This window comes from Nematostella vectensis, chromosome 15 (genome assembly GCF_932526225.1).
Source record: "Nematostella vectensis chromosome 15, jaNemVect1.1, whole genome shotgun sequence".
NCBI classification, from domain to species: Eukaryota; Metazoa; Cnidaria; class Anthozoa; order Actiniaria; family Edwardsiidae; genus Nematostella; species Nematostella vectensis.
In genome coordinates, this window is record NC_064048.1 from 6,020,205 (window position 1) to 6,043,289 (window position 23,085).

The 23,085-nt window shown below is 39.5% G+C and overlaps 2 protein-coding genes and 1 long non-coding RNA gene across 9 annotated transcripts in view; 1 reads left to right on the forward strand and 2 right to left on the reverse strand.

Annotated features, from left to right (window-relative positions):
* The first annotated feature begins 4,490 nt into the window (after positions 1–4,490).
* Positions 4,491–12,123, forward strand: LOC5511372 (spore wall protein 2). The gene is made up of 16 exons (XM_032380674.2): positions 4,491–4,530; positions 5,100–5,119; positions 5,973–5,989; positions 6,243–7,338; positions 7,478–7,515; positions 7,627–7,663; positions 8,118–8,143; positions 8,313–8,349; positions 8,654–8,679; positions 8,757–8,814; positions 9,137–9,171; positions 9,595–9,639; positions 9,748–9,784; positions 10,168–10,202; positions 10,520–10,556; positions 11,459–12,123. The coding sequence occupies exons 1-16, from the start codon at positions 4,521–4,523 to the stop codon at positions 11,519–11,521; spliced, it is 1,617 nt and encodes a 538-aa protein (XP_032236565.2). The 5' UTR covers positions 4,491–4,520; the 3' UTR covers positions 11,522–12,123.
* A 275-nt stretch (positions 12,124–12,398) lies between these two features.
* Positions 12,399–23,085, reverse strand: part of LOC5511383 (QRFP-like peptide receptor) — a 44,076-nt gene continuing 33,389 nt past the window's right edge. For all 7 annotated transcript variants that reach the window (XM_048722588.1, XM_032380676.2, XM_032380679.2 and 4 more), the window contains one exon: positions 12,399–15,150. In XM_048722588.1, coding sequence (XP_048578545.1) covers positions 14,582–15,150 — 569 coding nt within the window. In that variant the 3' untranslated portion in view covers positions 12,399–14,581. The remainder of the gene's footprint in view (positions 15,151–23,085) is intronic.
* Positions 16,649–17,442, reverse strand: LOC125560645. Its single transcript, XR_007306715.1, has 2 exons — positions 17,391–17,442; positions 16,649–16,823 (listed from the first exon to the last, which is right to left on the reverse strand). It is a non-coding gene; the product is annotated as an uncharacterized LOC125560645 (long non-coding RNA).

Below are 23,085 nucleotides of genomic sequence, written 5' to 3' on the forward strand. Positions count from 1 at the left end.
AGTATCTGAACTTAGTATTCTTTTTTGAAATGACCAATAAACTTCTAAATCTAAATCCGTCAATTCTCCCTACTATACGTCGTACGGCAAACAAGACCCTCCCTAAACTGTGTAAAGTACACTGAACCTAAGTATAAGACTACAGCATATCTGAAAACCTTTTTTGTCCTCACAACTAGGATATGGGACTCTCTCTCTCCAGTGAACTGAACTTGATAAAGTACTCTTCTTTAAAGCTCTTCCAAATCTGCAATTCTAACTTTTTTGCCGCCTTACATTGTGTACGCACTGTGTACACTCGCAAGAGAACACACATATAATGCGAATACACGCATTGTGTACACTCGCAAGAGAACACGCACATAATGTGAATACACGCACTTTGTACACTCACAAGAGAACACGCACATAATGTGAATACACGCACTGTGTACACTCGCAAGAGAACACGCACATAATGTGAATACACGCACTGTGTACACTCGCAAGAAAACATGCACATAATTTGTATACACGCACTGTGAACACGCGCCAGAGAACATGCACATAATGTGAATACACGCACCGTGTACACTCGCAAGAGAACACGCACATAATGTGAATACACGCACTGTGTACACTCGCAAGAGAACATGCACATAATGTAAATACACACACTGTGTACACTCACAAGAGAACACACACATAATGTGAATACACGCACTGTGTACACTCACAAGAGAACACGCACATAATGTGAATACACGCACTGTGAACACTCGCAAGAGAACACGCACATAATGTGAATACACGCACTGTGTACACAGATAAGAGAACACCCTCTAGCTATCTAGGTACCTCAATAAGCTGTTGCACTCCTAGAATTTTTCTGTTTTAACTGATGTAACAGACACTGGAACACTGGGTATAAAAAAAACCCAGCCTGTAAAATCAAGAGTATGACGCTAAGTCGTTTATTTTCATTTATTTGATGCACATGTATTTCTTTTCGCACAGTTTACAAGAACTACTAACTACTTTGCCGCCTTAGATTTCTACGACGCAGAGAAACCGCGTACGTACAAAAATGTGTGTATCAAGTGTAATTCATGCTGTAGTCTAGCTCGTCCTGTAACTTGTTGTAAATAGTAGTTTTACATCTTCTATTATCTGTTGCGGTTACCCTGCCTATTGCGGCGAAGCTAATAATATAAATAAAAATAAATAAATGCACACCCTACATACACTAACAAGCAAGCACATAAATACATGGACTGCACAAATACATACATGTAGAAACGCACACTCACAAGAATACTTCATATAAATACACATACGTAAATACAAAACTTACACGCCAGCAAGCGTGAAAATCGATACACCATGCTAGCCCCGATATAAATACATGCTGCGCGCCCACTCACATATGAGAGAACACCCATATATGTAAATACACGCTCTGTGCACAGGAACACACGCACATAATGTGAATACGCGCACTGTGTACATTCACAAGTGAACACGCAAATAATGTGAATATACAAACGGTGTACTCTCGCAAGAAAACATACACATAAAGTAAATACATGCACTGTGTACACTCACAAGAAAACACGCACATAATGTGAATACACGCACTGTGTACACTCATAAGAGAACACGCACATAATGTGAATATACGCACTGTGAACACTCACAAGAGAACACGCACATAATGTGAAAACACGCACTGTGTACACTCATAAGAGAACACGCACATAATGTGAATATACGCACTGTGAACACTCACAAGAGAACACGCACATAATGTGAATACACTCTTTGTGCACACTCACAGGAAAACACGAACATAATGTGAATACACGCACCGTGTACACTCGCAAGAGAACATGCACATAATGTGAATACACGCACTGTGTACACTCGCAAGAGAACATGCACATAATGTGAATACACGCACTGTGTACACTCGCAAGAGAACACGCACATAATGCGAATACACGCACTGTGAACACTCACAAGAGAACACGCACATAATGTGAATACACTCTTTGTGCACACTCACAGGAAAACACGCACATAATGTGAATACACGCACTGTGTACACTCATAAGAGAACACGCACATAATGTGAATACACGCACTGTGAACACTCACAAGAGAACACGCACATAATGTGAATACACGCACTGTGAACACTCACAAGAGAACACGCACATAATGCGAATACACGCACTGTGAACACTCACAAGAGAACACGCACATAATGTGAATACACTCTTTGTGCACACTCACAGGAAAACACGCACATAATGTGAATACACGCACTGTGTACACTCATAAGAGAACACGCACATAATGTGAATACACGCACTGTGAACACTCACAAGAGAACACGCACATAATGTGAATACACTCTTTGTGCACACTCACAGGAAAACACGAACATAATGTGAATACACGCACCGTGTACACTCGCAAGAGAACATGCACATAATGTGAATACACGCACTGTGTACACTCGCAAGAGAACATGCACATAATGTGAATACACGCACTGTGTACACTCGCAAGAGAACACGCACATAATGTGAATACACGCACTGTGAACACTCACAAGAGAACACGCACATAATGTGAATACACTCTTTGTGCACACTCACAGGAAAACACGAACATAATGTGAATACACGCACCGTGTACACTCGCAAGAGAACATGCACATAATGTGAATACACGCACTGTGTACACTCGCAAGAGAACATGCACATAATGTGAATACACGCACTGTGTACACTCGCAAGAGAACATGCACATAATGCGAATACAGTCACTGTGTACACTCGTAAGAGAACACGCACATAATGTGAATACACGCACTGTGTACACTCGCAAGGGAACACGCACATAATGTGAATACACGCACTGTGTACACTCACAAGAGAACACGCACATAATGTGAATACATGCACTGTGTACACTCGCAAGGGAACACGCACATAATGTGAATACACGCACTGTGTACACTCATAAGAGAACACGAACATAATGTGAATACACGCACTGTGTACACTCGCAAGAGAACATGCACATAATGTGAATACACGCACTTTGTACAATCACAAGAAAACACGCACATAATGTGAATACACGCACTGTGTACACTCGCAAGAGAACACGCACATAATGTGAATATAGGCACTGTGCACACTCACAGGAAAACACGAACATAATGTGAATACACGCACTGTGTACACTCACAAGAGAACACGCACATAATGTGAATACACGCACGGTGTACAATCACAAGTGAACACACACATAATGTGAATACACGCACTGTGTACACTCGCAAGAGAACACGCACATAATGTGAATACACGCACTGTGTACACTCACAAGAGAACACGCACATAATGTGAATACACGCACTGTGTACACTCGCAAGAGAACACGCACATAATGTGAATACACGCACTGTGTACACTCGCAAGAGAACACGCACATAATGTGAATACACGCACTGTGTACACAGATAAGAGAACACCCACTAGCTTTCTAGGTACCTCAATTAGCTGTTGCACTCCTAGAAATTTTCTGTTTTAACTGATGTAACAGACACTGGAACACTGGGTATAAAAAAACCCAGCCTGTAAAATCAAGAGTATGACGCTAAGTCGTTTTTTTCATTTATTTGATGCACATGTATTTCTTTTCGCACAGTTTACATGAAAAATCCCCCCCTATCCTTCCCTCTGCCGTGAATGAGAACTGGGAAAGATGGAATCGCACAAGGTACATCTGACCTTAAATTAGAGTTCGTGTAGATAATGTGGTACCACAAGTAGCAAAGCGCCTACATACCGTGCGGGTCCTAAAATGAAGTCAGCACAAGGGTCAGTACGCTGCAAATTAATTGGGCAAATGAACAATATCCGCACCTCGACACAAAGAACGGGGGGTCAGTACGCAGCTCTTACAAGCTGCAATTTGATTGGGCAAATTGAACAATATCCGCACCTCGACACAAAGAACGAGAACAATAGAGACAAAAGAACTCCTTTTTAGAACAAAGATAATAGGAGACAAAGCAGCTGCGTACTGTTTAGAAGAGTCCGTAGGTCGAACTTGCGTTAAAATTTTCTTTTTTTGTTTTTCAAAATTCAAAACTTTCAGTATTATTCAAAATACAATTTTACCATTATCATTTGATACTTTTAAAATATAATTGGGGTTTTCATTTTAGGATGGATTGAAATTCACTGAAATGAAGATCTCATCGTATAAGCGTCGCTTGAGTCGGATCGAAAGGCTTTAAAATCTCTAGGGAACACGCACGATGAATATTCTGCCTGTGCTGCCTTTTCTCGCTAATATCTGGTGCCCCTCTAATGAACTTCTTAAAAAAACCTAATTGAGCATTTAGCTTATCAGCTTTTTAGCCAGCGGTTTTACTAGTCAAACTAGGTTCCATTTACGTCGATAATCTTAATGAAAGCTGATTGGCGCGCGCTGAAGAACTAGAACGTTTCTTTCAAACAATGTCGAAAGGTGAGTCTAACTCTTTTGGTGCTTTTACTTCAAATAGCAATTATTTGCATCTTATTCTCTATGAAAAGAAATTTGTCAGGCTGTGATTTCTTTTCTAGCGTTTTACGAATGAAATTTTCAAAAAATATTAATGGCAAACGTGTAAGACACCAGGACAAAAAACAGATATGGAAAAACAGCTTTAGGCACGGCGCACAACTTACAATTACTGTCTTTTGTTGGGAATTGTGAAATTGATTAGCGAGACTGCTTTCAGTTTACAGGTTTATTTCACAATTCATCTGAACATCTCCTCACAGATCGTCTGACACACCCACAAAGATTCCTACGTTTTTGTCTCTTTTGGGAATAGAAGATAGCAAAATTAAACTTTTGAAGCAGTTTGATAATTTGTTGATATATTACGCGCTAATTCTAAGTAAAAGAAGGTTTTGGAATTTGTGATAGGCGGAATATTATATCCCTTTGTAATTTACATACGTGTTGTATTTTTACTAAAAAGTTGTGCACGAAAAAGAGAACGATAGACCTACGAATATAATAAATGGGATGTTTTTTTTATGTTTCAGAAAACATTGTCAAGGATATGGTAAGTGTTTTCCACTGACGAATACAGCGCATTAAGAAAACTTGCAAACTACATAGAATAAAACAGAAACAAATAAGGAGTTGTATGCAAACGCGTAACGCAAAACAACGACATAAGCGTTCTAGTGATTTACCCATTAGCTACATTATCACGGGAAATGTTACACTCGAATAACACTACATTTTCCGTTTAGGAGCAGCACGTCATAAAGTTATTGTTCCGCAGTTTTGAAGATATTGATACTTCATTTACTACACATACCAACACTTCTACCACTCTTACTTGTTTTACGCATTTCATGTTGAGCTGTGCTGTTATATAATTGGCCTGTTTTGTGAGTTGTTTCGTCTCATGTTAAGGAATGTTATCCAGGCCCGTAGCCGGGATTTTGAGCGGGGTGGTTCGTTTTTCCGTTTTAGAGTACCAAATTTCCGGTATACCCCTCTCCTCGCCTTATAACATTAGGCAATTAATCTTGTATTTAAAATGTTATTAATAGGGTATTTTTTAACATATAGCGATAATAAAGATTTTTATAGTTATTTTAAAGACATATTGATGTGCACGGTATATCTCCAGCCAAACGTTATATATTTTTGTTTGCTCTGAGCGGACCTTCGAGCCTGGGGGTGGAGTTCGTCCGAACCCCCCCCCCCCCCCCCCAGCCTGGCTACGGGTCTGTTATCTTTGTGTTTTGTTGAGCTGTGTTGGTTGCTTGTTCAGCGTTCTGTCGCGTATTACAACTCGAATGTTGGTCGTTTTAAGGTTAAGGTTTTAGTACTTATTTCTTTAAAATTTCACTCCTTTCTAAATAACAAACGCTAATACTAAGATCTACATTTTTCTATTTCAGGTTGAGACGATGGAAAAGTAAGTAGTCAATAACTCGATTCATACGCCGATGTTAATTTTAGTGCTGTTGCCATAAACAGATAAAGAATGACGTATTTGACTGAGAAGGCGAATATGTGAATCCACAAGGTATCCCGCACTAAAACACACTGCTTTCCTTCTCTCGCACTGGCCGAAGATGAGCACCTGTAACTACGTCTTCCACGCAGTCCTCGTAATACCAAACAGATTCTAGTCCACGTTAGCCTCTGACGTCTAGTTTTGTTTTCAGGGACACACTTCGAAACACCGATAATATGGTGGACAACTTTGTCCCAGATAACGAGGGAGCGACCAAAGATCCTACTCCCGATAACGAGAAAGTGATCAATGATCATGTCCCGGATAGCGAGGGCGAGATCAAAGCCTCTGCTGTCCTAGATAACAAGGAAGAGATCAACGACTCTGCTGTCTTGGATAAAGAGAAAGACATCAAAAACTCTGCTGTCCTGGATAACGAGCGAGAGATCAAAGACTCTGCTGTCTTTGATAACGAGGGAGAGACCAAAGCCTCTGCTGTCCTGGATAACGAGGGAGAGATCAAAGACTCTGCTGTCCTGGATAACGAGGGAGAGATCAAAGACTCTGCTGTCCTGGATAACGAGGGAGAGATCAAAGACTCTGCTGTCCTGGATAACGAGGGAGAGATCAAAGACTTTGCTGTCCTGGATAACGAGGGAGAGATTAAATACTCCGCTGTCCTGGATAACGAGGGAGAGATTAAATACTTCGCTGTCCTGGATAACGAGGAAGAGATCAAAGACTCTACTGTCCTGGATAACGAGGGAGAGATCAAAGACTCTGCTGTCTTTGATAACGAGGGAGAGATCAAAGCCTCTCCTGTCCTGGATAACGAGGGAGAGATCAAAGACTTTGCTGTCCTGGATACCGAGGGAGACATTAAATACTCCGCTGTCCTGGATAACGAGGGAGAGATTAAATACTTCGCTGTCCTGGATAACGAGGAAGAGATCAAAGACTCTACTGTCCTGGATAACGAGGGAGAGATCAAAGACTCTGCTGTCTTTGATAACGAGGGAGAGATCAAAGCCTCTCTTGTCCTGGATAACGAGGGAGAGATCAAAGACTTTGCTGTCCTGGATACCGAGGGAGACATTAAATACTCCGCTGTCCTGGATAACGAGGGAGAGATTAAATACTCCGCTGTCTTGGATAACGAGGGAGAGATCAAAGATCCTGATCACTATAACGGGGGAGCGACCAAAGCCTCCGATGATGACGTTGCAAAGGTCGCACCTTTGGTCGTTAATGAGGGTTTTACTAAAACCTCTAAGCCTGAAGAGGAGGCCAAGAACAAGCAAGACGATGTAAGATCTTTTAATCTTTAAATTTTTCTTTTAATTTCTTTCTTAACGAAATATCTTTAGCTTGCTTTAATATTTTGTGGGGTTATCTTGAAACATGGCTATGATTAAATCTGTTAATACTGTGCTCTCTGTTCTTCAGGCGGCTGTGGTTGCTTCCCTCAAAGCTGAAATTTCCCGGTAAGTAAATAATATGGAATAATAACGGTAACTGTAGTTGCTACCGTTGGTCAGAAAACGTTTTATTCTTGTTATGTATTTTCTATGATTATTTCTACTCTTAATTCACAGACAAGAGGACAATTATGCCCAGCTTACCCGAGCAAACGTACGTTCTCATGAATGTGTGGAAAAAGTCGCTTCTATATTGTGATTAATTATTGTCGTTGCTATATTGTTTGTTACTGCTGATGTTCAGTATTGTATTGTTATTTTTATTATTTTTTGTCGTTGCTTTTGTTTTTTGACGGCTCTTCTGCTGGTGTTGATGACGATATCGGTGATGACGTTGATGGTGATAAGGTAGATGACGAAATGTTAATGATGATATCGATGATGATGATAATGATGATGGTAATAATGACAATGATAATGATGATGAATGATGATGATTATAGTGATCATGATAATAATGATGATGGTGATGATGACAATGCTAATGATGATTATGATCATCATCATCAAAGCGAATATTGTAAGGATAAAATACATTAACTGTGACATAACTGATGTGTACCACACTAACATTGTGGTATTTACTTTGGTTTCCTTTTCATATTCAGAAAGAGCTGAAGATGAACGTCTTGCGGTATGTTAAGCCAGTTTTAAAAAATCGTCACCTTAATCATTACGTAATTCAAAATCACACGGTTTACAAAGCATGTTTTGCATCAAATAAATAATATTACAACGAGAATGAATTGGCACATTTAATCTGTTAGCTAAACTGTTTTTATTGCTTCCTTATTGTTCAACAGGTGGGAGAACGATATCGAGAATGTTGTTAACACTTCGGTAAATAACATGGTCCATACAGGCATATATAAACCTAGATATTTTAAATAGTTTAAATACACTTTTTTATATAGAGGGTACAACACTAGTATTAGCCATACTGCCACCACGGCCTTCAGCGCCACAGGATTCCCAATATTCGAAAACAAACATTTCCTACTAACCCCGGGTGAGAGCCGGATACCAGGCTATGCTACTGACAATAGCTTAAGCTTATTTTTAATAACACGATGTAAAAACTTTGATTTACTTTATCTTAGGCTTACATTGCGGGTTCTCTGATTTATGCTTTTTTTTATTTAAGGGTTTCCGAGAACAGACAGTCGAATTGTAAGTTCTGCTCATTCATTCTGCAACCTTTTATTGATATGTATTATCTGCACATTAATGACCATGTCCGTTTTTAGATCTATGATCACCTTCCAAGATCTCAACAATGAGCTGTTTCATAATAACCTCTGGCAGGTACAATAAACTATACTCTCTGTGTTGTCCTTCGAATTTTCGTTGTTAAGTCCTTGTTCCGGTCCTTGTGCTGGATTGATACTTTGTTGTCGTACTTGCCTCGTTGTTGTTGATAATGTTAGTGATTTTTGTGGCGCTGTTTTACTGTCACTGTTTTACTGCTTTTATATACTGTTACTTATAGATAATCCCTCTTCTTCCTTTTGCTCTTACTTGTACCTGATCCACATTTTGTTGTCTAATTATATTGTGTGAAGAAAGCCTTCAAATAAAATGAAATAAATCATATTGTTGATTTTAACTTATTTTCACATCTCAACAGATTCGCGAGAATCAAATCGCCAAGAAAAAGATCAAGTAAGTTTTGCGATCATGTAAAGAACTTTTAAGAGTTACAAAAACACCCGTGCCCAGGGGGTGAAGGGGGCGCGTTCGCACCCCCGCCCCTCCTTCCCCCGCTCTTCCTTCCGGTTCGCAATAGACGTGCTATTTGTAGACAACACTATAACGCATAAGCGAATTAGATAAAAAAGGCATTCTAAATCACTCTGGTATGTCATATATCTTTAATTCAAACTTCAAACTTCTATCCAATAATATACTGCAATGGATTCTTTTGGGGGTGGTCAGACTTTTAATACAGTAACTCAACCCTCATCCACACCCCCCCTCCCCCGGTGAAATTTGGTCCACTTTTTAGGATTTCACAACCCCCGCCTTACACATACGTTACGCAACCCTTTACACATACGTTATGTGACGTTTGCTTGTTTTCTAAAGGGAGCTTGAAGATCTCCAGGCTGAAAATGCCAGAAAGATCGCCGAGTAAGTATCGATTGCCACAGAACATCGTCGAATGATCAGCACAATGTCGCGTGTTTTTCGGATGTATCGGCACCTCTTGAGTGATATGTCCTTTCTGCTTTCCTTTAGGCTCACCGAGGCAACAACCAAGCTCGCGGATGCAAACGTTAGTGATTTCTGTACCGATCAACAACGACCATTGACTCAACAAGAATATTTTGCTTGGTACATCAGCGGCGGATCCGTCCCAGAAAGGGGGCGGACAGGATCTCAAAAAGGAGGGCGGATTCTTTGCTCTTTACGTGGTTTTCCTTATATTTCTTGTTATTTTTAAGCCAAATATCTGAAAATAGGGGCGTGGTCCGCCCGACACATTCCTAGATCCGCCCCTGCACATGAAGTCTTTGAGTGTTGTAAAAGTCACGCCAAAATATTTCGTCAACGTTCACTAATATAACAGCATGCTACAAAACATGTCACACATTCCTCTTGCCACACATTTAATTGAGATCATCGTATATTCTTAAACTCGTTTTTAAAATGTTTCAGGCGAGGCTGATCGAAACTGGGCTCGCGAAACAAGAGTAAGTAAAAACACAAGTTGACACAATAGCCACTCATTACATCCCAAGTTAATTATCGCTTTTATTAAACCAGGGCGTTCCAGAGCTCAGAGAAAGTTTAGAGTCTTAAACAATTTATTGGGAAAGAAGTATGTCATGGGATTCCGATCCATCGCTATCCGATCGACTACTAGGAATAGCTTTTTACTATTTATATGATGTGAAATCTCTTGTCTTCAATAATGTTCATGGGTTACCTTAAAGGAGAAACACACCGAAATAACACGTGCGCGCATACTGATTCTTCAAAAATGTGTTTTTTGCTTCTTGTTTTACAGAGAAATTGAGATGCTGCGCGAAAAGCTCAAAGAAGCAGTAAGTACAATATCTATTTACCCATGATGCTCAAGGAGGCAGTAGGTACATGATTTATTTACCCATGATGCCCAAGTAGATCATAAATGCCCAAATACATCAAATATATTTATATCCCAGTGATGTATTCTCATTCGCGCTCATTGGTCAATAGAGGTTACAGGACAGGACAAGTATCTTAAGATACCGTCCACCAAAGTGATATCTGTCCTATGATTATTATTGTTTTGCAGTCAAAACTCGTGTTCTATAACAAACAATAATGGAAAACATCCAACCGGGGTTTTGGACCAAAAATTCCGATGACCTTAGCATACCCATAGTGCATCTCTCCCACGCTTAGCACGTAGGGTAACTATTTCGTGTAGTAAAAGTCAAGTTGGAGCCTATGTGGCGCAGTTGGCAGAGCGTCGCTCTCTAGTGCCTGTGTCTCCCACCACTAGGGTTCGATTCCCAGTCCCGACGTAAGTTGAGTTAGTTTATCTCGCCCTTGCTCCGAGGGTTTTCCCGGGTTCTCCACAAAACCAACAATTTCGATGTTATCTGTGATCCGGCGTCAAGCATTAGTTGTATGGCGGCTTCCTGAGGAGCCTTCCCAGGGGCAGATCTAAGGGGGGACCGAGCCCCCCCCCCCCCCCCCCCCTATTTTCAGATATTTGGCTGAAAAATAACAAGAATTTTAAGGAAATATACGGAAGAACAATAAGTCCCCCCCCCCCCCCGTTTCTTGAAACTTTTACTTTGGTTCCACCTTTTTTAAACTTCCGGATCCGCCCTGCTTCCTATGCCTTGAATTCGACAACGTATAAATCTGTGCTCATGTAATTCAGCATCTAGCAGCGATGAGAGTGATTAGCTACTCTAATTTCTCTGTTATTTATTTATTTTTACTTTGTTCTCAGACCAAGAAAAAGCCAAGCCGATGGCAGAGATTCAAGGCTCGCGTTCGCTCCTTCTTCGTATAGATACCCGCGCCCTCCACTCTCCTTTTTCAAAATAGCACGATACAGTACTAAAACAAACATTTGAAAATACTAATACCCATCTTGACCGAAAATTCGATAAGTTAAGTCAGTTTCGAATACTTTTATATCTTTGTAACACTTTGGCCGAGGAATTGGCTACAGCTTGGTAGCTTCTGAAATCCAAGCGATTTTTTTCCCACTTTCATATCACTCTAAGCGTCCGGACGGGCGAAAGTTTGGTGTCTTTGTAAATCCTGTGAAAATTCAAACGATTTTGACTGTGATTTCTTTTTTTCTTGTCATGATAATTTTAATCGGATCTCAACACTACAAAGTTCGATATTCAAGACCTGAACGACTTTTTCCGCGAAAACTTTGAATCAATTGATCAGGGAGTATTTATTTTAAATTAATTTAGTACTGTATCGTGCAAAGCTAGTCTGGATAAGTAATAACTGTAAATAATTCCATATAATTTCATATGCGTGGTGCGAGTAAATGATTCAATAGGTCGGATTGAATCTAACAAACATCCTTAGTGCTTTTATAAAAAAGAAAGCACTGTGTTTTTATCATTGTGAATAAAAATGGCAGAAATCCTTGAACGTTTATACTTCAATTATTTTACTTCTATCGAAGCGGTAAATATTGTCTATTGGAAATGCTGGAGGTACGGCCGGGGAGGGACAGGGGTGAGGGTGGGGGGGCTGAAAAACCAGCGAGTTAACCAATAGTGATGGCGAGTTTAGTGGTGGTGGCTGCGAGTTTATTTTATTGTCGATTTAGAGGAAAACGAAAAAAAGGACATAGGGGCAGAGAGAAGGGGGCTAAGTACGAGGGAGAGGGAGCGAAATAGATAAAATTATTATACCGTTGCTTTGTCCAATGATAATTTAATGCATATTTACAGTGTTCTATATGTTCCTCAATGCTTATAATAAATATTTCTTTATTATGTATCTTCTTTTCTATGTATTTCTCTGCACATATTTCTAAAATAATCTACATATCTTTTAATTTCTGATATCTATCTACACAAATGCATAATATATTGATTTGAATGCATTAAAAGATTTGCGTTCAGGACAAGCAACAAAATGGCGGGAATAAAATCTTGCTTGCGCCTGCAAGATTATTTCGCGCCATCTAACGCCGTGACTGAGCATGCGCGAAGTGATTAACACTCGCACCGCAAATGGAGAGGCTGGGACATTTATGAAAAATATTTTGTAATCTTTCCTTGCCTCGGTTATTTTCCATCTACTCTGTTATTTACTAACTGCAGGAAGTTGGTCAGTTTGAATTAAACTATAAAGTTTATTTGCCAGAACGCTATAACGTTCAAGGGATTATGGCTTGGTTTCTTTTACCCAGCTTATCTAGGGTTTGAGGGGCATTTGCCATTTGTCAGCTATAGAGCAAATGCCTTTATCCCTATGACACCATCTGCGGTTATCGGAAAGAGGAGTCCTCTCCTTTCACAAGAGCATATTTGATTGCACACACGAGTCTTTCCGGGTTCACACACAAATTTTCTCCGGATTCGCTCAGGAAGCTTTCCCGAGCTCACACTCAGGAAAGCTTCATTAACACAAGAAGGAGAAATCTCGATTGAGGTTCCATTTTGTTTTGAGAACTCTGTATATAGAACTATCTATTGGAATGCACATGCCACCCAATATAGGTATATAGGATGGATACACGCATCATCAGCATCAACAGATACATCGCCATTATCAACCACCATCAATATTGTCATCAATGTCATAATTATGATGTCATTACCATTCCATATTTTCTATTCAATTTCCATACGTTATCATCATCCTGAATGTCATAACCATAACATAGGTTATCACCGCCATCAATACAATGATCATGATCATAATCATCATGTCGAATTTTAAATTTACGTTTTCACCAAGCACCATCGATGCCCTGCATTGTGAATGTCATCTTGGTGCTTCTAACAGCACTTAGAATATATCATATCAGTGGTGCTTAAAGAGAGTATATCTGACCAGCGGTTGTTGGTACTTGGTTACTATTTCTTGCAGGCATTGTCTGGACTGAGCCCACAATATTTGTCTCGGGCAGTTATAAGATAGAGCCTGCTGTATTAGTGGTTCACGGATCTGGGTCTGATTTTTGTTTTTATGTTTTTGTTATGGCAGTCTAGAATGACCCTGCATTATTTGTCTACAGCACGTGGACAGCACGTGCCATATATCGTTTGTCAGTAGTAATTAGACTGAGCGCTCTGTGAATCTGTTGGAGTTGAGCCCACTTTATTCATGTCAGCAGTCAAAATTTTGAGCCTGACTTATTGCTAGACTTATTGCCTATTGCTAGAACTAAGCCCACCGCATTTCTGTCAGCAGTGTAATGACTGAGCCCGACTTATTCGTGTCAGCAGTGCAAGAACTGAGCCCACCGCATTCGTGTAAGCTGTGTAAGGACTGTGCCCGACGTATTCGTGTCTGCGGTGTGACTACTGAGCCCACCGTATTCGTGTCAGCAGTGTGACTACTGAGCCCACCGTATTAGTGTCAGCAGTGTGACTACTGAGCCCACCGTATTCGTGTCTGCAGTGTGACTACTGAGCCCACCGTATTCGTGTCTGCGGTGTGACTACTGAGCCCACCGTATTCGTGTCAGCAGTATGACTACTGAGCCCACCGTATTCGTGTCAGCAGTATGACTACTGAGCCCAGCGTATTCGTGTCAGCAGTATGACTACAGAACCCACCGTATTCGTGTCTGCGGTGTGACAACTAAGCCCACCGTATTCGTGTCAGCAGTGCAAGTACTGAGCCACCGCATTTGTAACAGCAGAGCAAGAACTGAGCCCGACGTATTAGTGTCTGCGGTGTGACTACTGAGCCCACCGTATTCGTGTCAGCAGTGTAAGGAATGAGCCAACCGTATTTGCATCAGCAGTGTCAGAGCCCGCTGTACAGCTGGGTAGGACTGACTCCAAAGTTAACCATTTTGGTCAGCAGTGCTAGAACTGCGTTCGCTTGTGTCAGCGGTGATAAGATTGAGCCGGTTGTATTCGCGTCAGCAGACAGACTCGTAGCATTTTGGTTTTGTTTCCTTCTCAGCATCGCTTGGGGTGTGTTCGTTGTCATGGTTACCGGATATATCATCTGGTACCACCCCGTAAGAGTTCCCATTCAGTTCTCTCGGATGCACATAAGACAGAAAGTGGCTAGAGACCTCGCCGTCACCCGCTGACCGAGCCTTGCGGCGCACGTGCTTTGCCACTGCTAGAAACTGTGACGTTGATTTACGGACTGTCGATTGACTCAAAGGAGACCGCTGGCCATTAACCGACATATCGCAGCCGAGATATTTCCCGACATTCACCGCGCCGCAAGTCAGGATTCGCGCAAATTCTCGACGGTAGTTGAGATTGAAGACGGCGTATATTATAGGGTTGAATGAGCTATTCGCAGTGTTTAACCAAAGACTGAAGAGGGCAGCGTATGTGATTTTTGCAGTGATGTTCTCAGGACCAACAATCTCAATGTACAAAAAGATCACGTGGAAGGGAAGCCAACACACAGCAAAGATAATCACCACCATTATGAGCATTCGTATTACGCTAACACGCGACCGCTGGGCACCTAGATGGAGAAAAGCACACTTCTCAGCACATTTAAAACACGCGTGTGGACTCAGATTAACGAGCTAGGGGGGAACTAGCTATATCAATCAATGGCTGTCTTTTTTCAAAATGGTCTAAAAGAGCCTGGGGAAAGCTCGCGGGAGACCTGTGATATTCTAAAACGTTAGGGACTAGGCTCCATTATCCAAGATGGCTGCAAACAAAATCATAGTAAACACGAATTCCTGCAAGTTTACGTGGAATTCTCGACTTGCAAAGCTCTAGAGCAATACAAAAGCGAAACAAAAGATTATTGAAGCGGACTCCCAAATATGGTATGAAATGCCTAATAAGGAAATGACCGAGCGAGCTAGAAAACCGACAGTTTTTAAAACAATATTTGGTGATATATGGGGGGGAGGGGGGTGAGAGAGAGCCTCAGTGCATTGTGGTTTCAATATTTTTTCGAACCCCCGCAGACAACTTTCAAAACCTTAATCGTCTTCTATCTTCCGTCACTCACCTCCTCCATGTCTAACCATACATCTTTGCGACTCGTGCGTGAAACAGAGGTCAGGGGGGCAAACTTCGTCATCTTTATTTTGCCCCCCCCCAGACTCCCGTCAATTTTCCCCCTGACCTCGGTTTCACGGGCGCGTCACACAGTTCTGTGGAAAGACATGGGGAAAGGGGGAAGGTGAGTTCCGTATCGTAGAAGCGTGTACATTGGCCAGCAATGAAATGGCTTCCAATCGCACCAAAGTCTCCGCTGACGGATCAAAAAGCACTGAATGTAATTCGTTATTTTGATGGAGAAGCCAGAAAGCGGTTTTAGAAGTTGGAATTAGTAGAGAGTTCGCAGAATACTGAAAATCCGCGTAACTGCACGCTCGGTCATTACTCTTCTTCTTTACGCTTCTGGCTAAACAGTGCCGTTATGAGGCCTCAAAATGAAATAGAATAAAATATTGTGTGTGGGGGGGGGGGGGAGGACACGTGTGGCCTGCTAAAGAACGAGCTAAGCGCGGCGTATTGTTCTTCAGGGCCATAGCAGGGGGAGGGGAGGAGGGGGGCACTTGGGGCCTCGTGCCCCCAAATGTTTTTGAAAATTATAAGGAGATGGCCAGTGTGGCTGTGTCCCAAAAAATGTCTTCTTCTTTCTGTATTGTATCCTTTTAATTCGAGACATGTTACGGCACTGTTCTTATTAGTTTTCCCGTATGCTTATCATTGTTCGGTCTTTTGTCCTGACAATAACAACCTTGGATATTGTTTTGGTGTGATTATCTTCTAATATTTAATTGTGGGTGCACATTTTCATGTACACTAACAATTATGAACATATGCTTATAAGAACATTTTCAGCCATAAAATGTACTCCAGAAATAAGGACGGCCCAGGCTCAACTGAAAATTAGACGTTCTTATAAAAAAGGAGTGCATCCCAAAGTCTTATACTATAAAATTTTAGTCACCTACTTCTTACATCGAATTTAAGTGCACATTGGATAAACGTGACAAAACATACAATTTAATGCATGAGTATAACATCTTTAAAATGACGAATAATACAAATATTGAAAATTCCATTTAAGTGGCAAACCTCACGAAATAGTCAGAGACGTTCTCATGTGATTGCTTTCATGGCTTATTTTGTGGCCATGCTGACACAACAGCGGAGGAGCTCTGATCTCTGAAAGAGAATAAATTTTCAAGCAAATGCTAACAGAAATTAAAGCTTTAAAAAACGTGAATGCAAAGTATCACCAATTGGACAATGTGAGTAAATTTTTCATGGGTCGAATACAAATCGTGCTATTTTTGTCAATTTTCCTAAATAATAAAGAATAAATCGACTTATCTATAAGGAATCTTTTAAAATAGATTTTCAAATTTACCCCCAAAAAATCCACACCGGAATTTCAAATCCCCACCTTATGGGGGTATGGGTATTTTCTTGAACTACACATTAAAATAAAGATATTGAAAAAGAAACGGATAGTTGAAAAGCGATAAAAAAGTTATTTAAAATTATGCACATTTGTGTGTAAATAATACTTTTTCATATGAACGATCTTTATTTTAGAGAAATGAAAGTAGACATCTGCTACAAAAAAATGAACCAGACTTAAATTTATGTTTTAAAAAATCCCTGGAAGAGACTAGAGCATCAATAATTCAAAAATTAAGTAACCCTTAATGTGTCTCTCTAAGTGTATTAGTTCCAGGCGTGGGATAACGACTTTCATCTATCAGGTACCTTTCGACATTTCCCTTTTTCTTGTCATCGCTAGAGACGTTTTACACCCGTTCTAAAATGAGAAACGTCAAAAGATGCGTTTGCTTTTCACACTTAGCTTTAAGAGCCTATAGATATTGTAACAATTAATAGGAAATAAGTCTGAAAGACCGCAATTATTTCAAGAATGAGTTTAATTAAAAACAAACACTTTTTGACACTTTACGAGATTCTACTTAAGGTTTGTTTTAAGAATGACACGAATAAGAGTCTTTAAGGTTTTCATCCTTTCTCGCAAATAAAAGTGACCACTTCTTTAGAAATGACGAAGTGTGATAATTGCAGTACTCATTCCTTACACCCTTACAGACAAATTCGTAGTTTCGAGACGGCCCGACTCCAAACTCTCTTTCTCTTTTGGGAATAAGCACGAATCAAATTTAGTTTCGAAACCGCCCGACTCCAAACTCTATTTCTCTTTGGGAATAAGCACGAATCGAATTTAGTCTTGACGCCGTCCAACTCCAAACCTTTTTTCTCTTTTGGGTATAAGCACGAATAAATTTTTGGCAGCTTTTTTTTTCACCGCACGAGAATCAAGCTATCAAATTCAGGTTTGAAAAATAGTTAGGTTGTAAATAGAAGGCCGTTTCACTTGATTTTGTGTGCGTGGAATGCATAACAACAAATTTTTTTTATATATATTTATGTAACTCATCGTTCTGAATATAACCTTTTTAGTCCTTTTTTTTATTTTTTTATTTTTATATGATGCCAAGAAATGCGAGAGCAAGGATAAGAAATAAGGAGTAAGGATATGGAGTTTTGATAAGGAATCGAGGCACAGCCTTGAACCTGACAAGACAATAAAGCAACAACCGTTCAATTTCAATTAAAGTTGCCTTGTATATTGGACCATGAACTTGCAGATCCCATAAGGGGGGATTCATTATATAAGACAGGGTGCGCAGTAAAAATCGATCTTCCCTTTCGGATATCAATTTGGGTGTGGTCCACAGCAACTCTCGCCCCTAGGAGATAGCACATTGGGTGTGGTCGAAGCAATTCTAATCCTAAGAGAATAATACTGACGCTAGTAGCCTACAATGAAATCAAGTCAAACGTAGCTGGCGTTCAGTAGTCTTGTGGCTCAAGTGTAAAGTCAGTTTCGGGCGTTTCGGATTTTGGTTACTAGTTAGGAGCCGCTAGCAGAATCATAAAGAATCTAAAGCAGAATCTAAAGAATATTTGAATACCCCAATGGTTGCAGTTGATAGCGTTTTATACCCTAAAAAATAAGGACGATGGACGATACCCCTTTTTCAATACTCTCACTTGGTGTGTGTTGCTTTGTCACTAAGCCTTCTCCTCGCGCGTTCTATTCCAAATAATAATTGGCAAAAAAATTCGACAATCAAAAAAAATATGTTATCGATATGCTAATACTTATTTAATGAGCAGTACTTATGGAAATTTTGTACTAAAAACACGGCATTTATATGAACGCACAAATCTGATGGAAGAAGAAGAATAGAGGGATTGTGATTTCGTTCGGTTATTTTCAAACCTTTGCAAATATTTTCTGAAGCTTATTTGTCTCAAGATCAAGATGATACTGAATTTTGGATAATTAAAATTGACTCGGGGGCTGAACGAGTAATAAAGCTCGATGTTTTAGCCTTACGGATAAAAATGGATTGAAGGCATTTTTTTTTTTTCGCTTTTCGTGCGAATTTTCGAAATATTTGTGAAGAAGTGTGAAGTTCTTGCAAGGTTTATGATATTCGGGAATAGAGTTCTCTAAATTAGTGTTTTCTTGAACAGGCCGTAGTCAGCATCTTCAGCGGGGGAGTTATTCGTTTGCAAATTCAGCCGACCATTTTCTTTTACTAGGTTGCTCGTCCTATTCTAAAAACGTTTTATTGATCCTATACAGAGAGGCAAAATTTCTATAAGAAACTCCTCCGAAGTCATAGGTTTTTTTTTCTGCTGCAAGAATAGCGTCTGGAAATGCACCGGTTTTCCTAATATGTTCTTATCAACGCCTCAAGTCAAAACTGCCAGTCTAAGCCGTCTACAAAACCTTTTACGATCTTTTTTTTATCTATCGCAGATAAAAAAAACGAGAGAGTGTCCAATTTGGTGGCATTGTGAGCAGGAGATTGCAAGCAAGACAGACTGGGTAGATACTAATGGACGAAATCCAATAATATAAATCAGTAATTAGACATATAGCATTTTACGCCCTTGAGCTAAGCCCAAATTACCTTGTATAAGACAGAGCTTGTTATCGTAAGATTAAAATGAAATAGCCTAAGCAGGTTCCATGATGTCTGGCTTATAACCTGTTATCGGTATCAGCTTAATTATAAGCGAACACGGATGATTAAAACGAGCAGACTTCTTATGGTAGATAAACGCTGAGTCAACAAAAATGAACCTATTTATTTGAAAAAGCTGGAACAAAATAAGTGCAATCAGTAAAAATTATTAAGAAGACATTTTAGCAACCGGAAAGGGGTGTGGCCCCCATCACAAAAAAAAAATATTTTCTTAATTGGAAATCATTGGAAAGGTGTGGGTATTGATATGAATAAAACACTATAGTAATATACAAATGATACGTTTCCACTTATTTTAAAGCAAGTACAAGATGGCACTCGTAACTTTTAAACAAATCAGTAGTATTCTAGAGTGGAAAAAATATGGTTATTAGAAAAAACGAAAAAAGGTCTGATTTTTCGCTTTGACAAAACAGGAGAGTAGAAAAATTCAAGTAAATTATAAAGCTTTAAGCACTATTACGTTATAGGATGCATGCTCTTTGCACAGGAAAATAAAAGAAGTATTTAATGTTTTCATTACCTGGGTTTTACTTGCCTTTCAGCTGTGTTTTAATGCACATCTTTATTGCCCTTAAGCGCAACAGTTTATTGAACGAGAACAAATTTAATTACCAACAGAACATGAGACAAAACGACAAAATATAGTAGGCTATCTCTATCAAGCAGCCACAAATAGAGGTAGACCTCTATTTGAAGCAACCCTAGACTTATTCTAAGTCAAAGTATTACAGAGTCACTCAAAGTCAAGAATCCCTAGGGGGTCGCACAGCAACCGAGCGTCGACAAAAAGCTCCTTCCATTTTGCAATTCTAGCAAAGTACCAAGTGTGAAAAAGAATCCATGTCATTTTAATATGTTTTTCGAGAATACAAATAGATGGCGAAAAAACAAGATGGCGGCCATTCCCGAGCAAGAAAAGCACGTTAATTTTGAAAAATTTTTAACAATTGTTAATTTTTTTTTTTTACTCAAACCATTGATATTACCATTCCTAACAACTTAGCGCATGGGATTTTTGATTTTTGAAGAATTGAAAAAGTTATTACCAATTATGTGGTTTTCGAAGAACATAAATATTCGCCATTTCTCGTGGTATTAAAATTTCGCAAATCCGATGCGTGAAGTTTAAGAAAATAGTTATGTTAAAATATTTCTGCAAAAAAAATGTGGCAGATTTGAACAGTAGCTTCTCCGACACGTTTTTATGTTCTGGGTCACGTGACCATGGGAGGGGGGTCAGATGACGTCATCACTTGTGTCATTTATGTCTAAAACACTTATGTTGAAAGTTCCAAAAGATTTGACAAAAAAACAGAAGCTTTTATAAAACAAACAAATTTCCGTAGCAACGGACTCACTCGTTCAACAGTCACAAGAGTCATCCTGCTGCCACCATAGATCAGTAATTTTGCTTGAAAGCAGCTTAAACATATAACGATGAATCTGATAAGCTTTTCCATTCTTATGCTATCAAATCATGGGTAATGTCGGCGACTCCTTGAACCGGAAATTGGTTGAGACATTTAAATAAACACGCTAAATAAAAGAATGCTTCTTTAAGAGCTTGAGCAAGAGAAACCGAAAATTTAAATGGAGTTATTGTGACATATATCTTGTGTATTTCTAATAGCTGATGGCTTAAATCCGTTATTTAATCCTCGGCTTGATGTCGGCTAGTCGCAGGCCTTCCAGGTCTTCACATGACCAAATGTTAAGTCTTTTTAAGTAATTAAAATATTTGAATTGCTTTTCTAGGAACACAAGAAATAAAAGATGAGTTCATAGTTCTATTACTTTTATCTTAATGTTCTAAGTTATATAGCAATATATTTTATCTTAACTTTCTGCTTTACCTATAAGATGAAAACAAAAATCTTTGGTAAATGTTTAAGAAAGAAATAAAAACCTTTAAATTTCTAGTGCAACAACAGGTTGCCTAGCAACTACTAGTAATAGTCGTAGCAGCGACCCAATGACTAAAACTGACCCGAATTAAAATGATGCTGAATTAATTGAAAGATAATAAGAGTAAATAAATCAGTATTGTGTGGCTCTGGGTATCAGGAGGGTTTTTTTTTTTAATGAAACTTCTTCTTTGGACAAAGGAACATATTTTTTTGTAGAAACAAAATTAATTTTCGAATTGACAACATGACTTGGGTAAATGTTTGCTCTCCTCAAAGCTCATTCGAAATTTATTCGATTTAATTATTTTGAAGCAATAAAATTTTTTTCAAGATGATGTAAATTTTTAGTAACACGGGGAAAAATATCAGATGACCTATATCTTCCTTTATACCCTTGAAGGAAACTACGAATAATACTTTTTGTCTAAAAAGCTCGCTTTTGGGGCGCGGGAGCGGTTGCTTGGGAAAATAAATCGCCCCGACCGGTTATACGAGCAATTATTCATGTGTTAAAATGTCTAAACACTCACTGCTGGCTTGTAAAAAAAAGGGAATGAATATGAGCGGCATCAGAACATATTCAAACGACGAACGCTCGTTGAATGAGCTCCCGAATAACTTTTGAGCTCCAAGCTCTCGTTTTTCAAAACTCAACGCGACCCTCTGCTTTAAGCCGCCACAAATTAGCGGCTAACCTTAATCACAAGTTCTTGCAGGTGCTACACATTTGATTTCCAATTCACGACTAAGTAAGAATAGCCGTACACAGGTTGATCAGATGATCAGATAAGGCAGAGCAGAAGAGGGGGAACGGTTTGGGGTGGCTTCTTATCTACCTCCCCCCCCCCCCCCCCCCCCCCACACACACACCCTTCCCCTCTTGAATTTATGGTACATCTCTAGTTTGTCTACCCCTTCTTTATATTTGCTTTAAAACCTCAAAAAAGAGTTAAAATCAAGACTTGATTTGTAGGACGGTTTTCTTCCTCTCTCGCCCTTATTCCATCAAAAATCTAGATATTAGGAACATTCTCAAATGATATCGAGCGAGAAAAGACTGGATCCAATACTACGAGGTAGATTGATCTCTTATGATTTATGATAATTCTATTGATATTGTTTTTATTATCATTTTTATACCAGCTCACAAGTTGGCAAGTAAATAAATAATGCGAATGTTTGTTCGATAAAGTGCACCCACGCTCGATATGCATGTCTTCGGTTCAAAACTACACAAAAACTTTTAGCTAAAAAATATAAACTACTTATTAATAACCAAGCGCGAGGTCCGTACCGGAGAAATATCAGACCGAGGTCTCGAATGTACGCAAAAAAGACCAAGGTCTGATATTTCTTTGTACACACCGATGAGCAAGCGAGGTTAATAAAAGTTTTATTATATGGCTTTTGAAAATTAAAATGACGAGAAAACAAGTCAACTTTCGCTTCCGTGCGAATATCAAT

Bases quoted from the DNA above. Each gene is read 5' to 3' on its own strand.
- LOC5511372 (XM_032380674.2), top strand. The intron at 8,815-9,136 runs GTACAATAAACT...ACATCTCAACAG, and splicing joins TTCATAATAACCTCTGGCAG to ATTCGCGAGAATCAAATCGC. The intron at 9,172-9,594 runs GTAAGTTTTGCG...TGTTTTCTAAAG, and splicing joins ATCGCCAAGAAAAAGATCAA to GGAGCTTGAAGATCTCCAGG.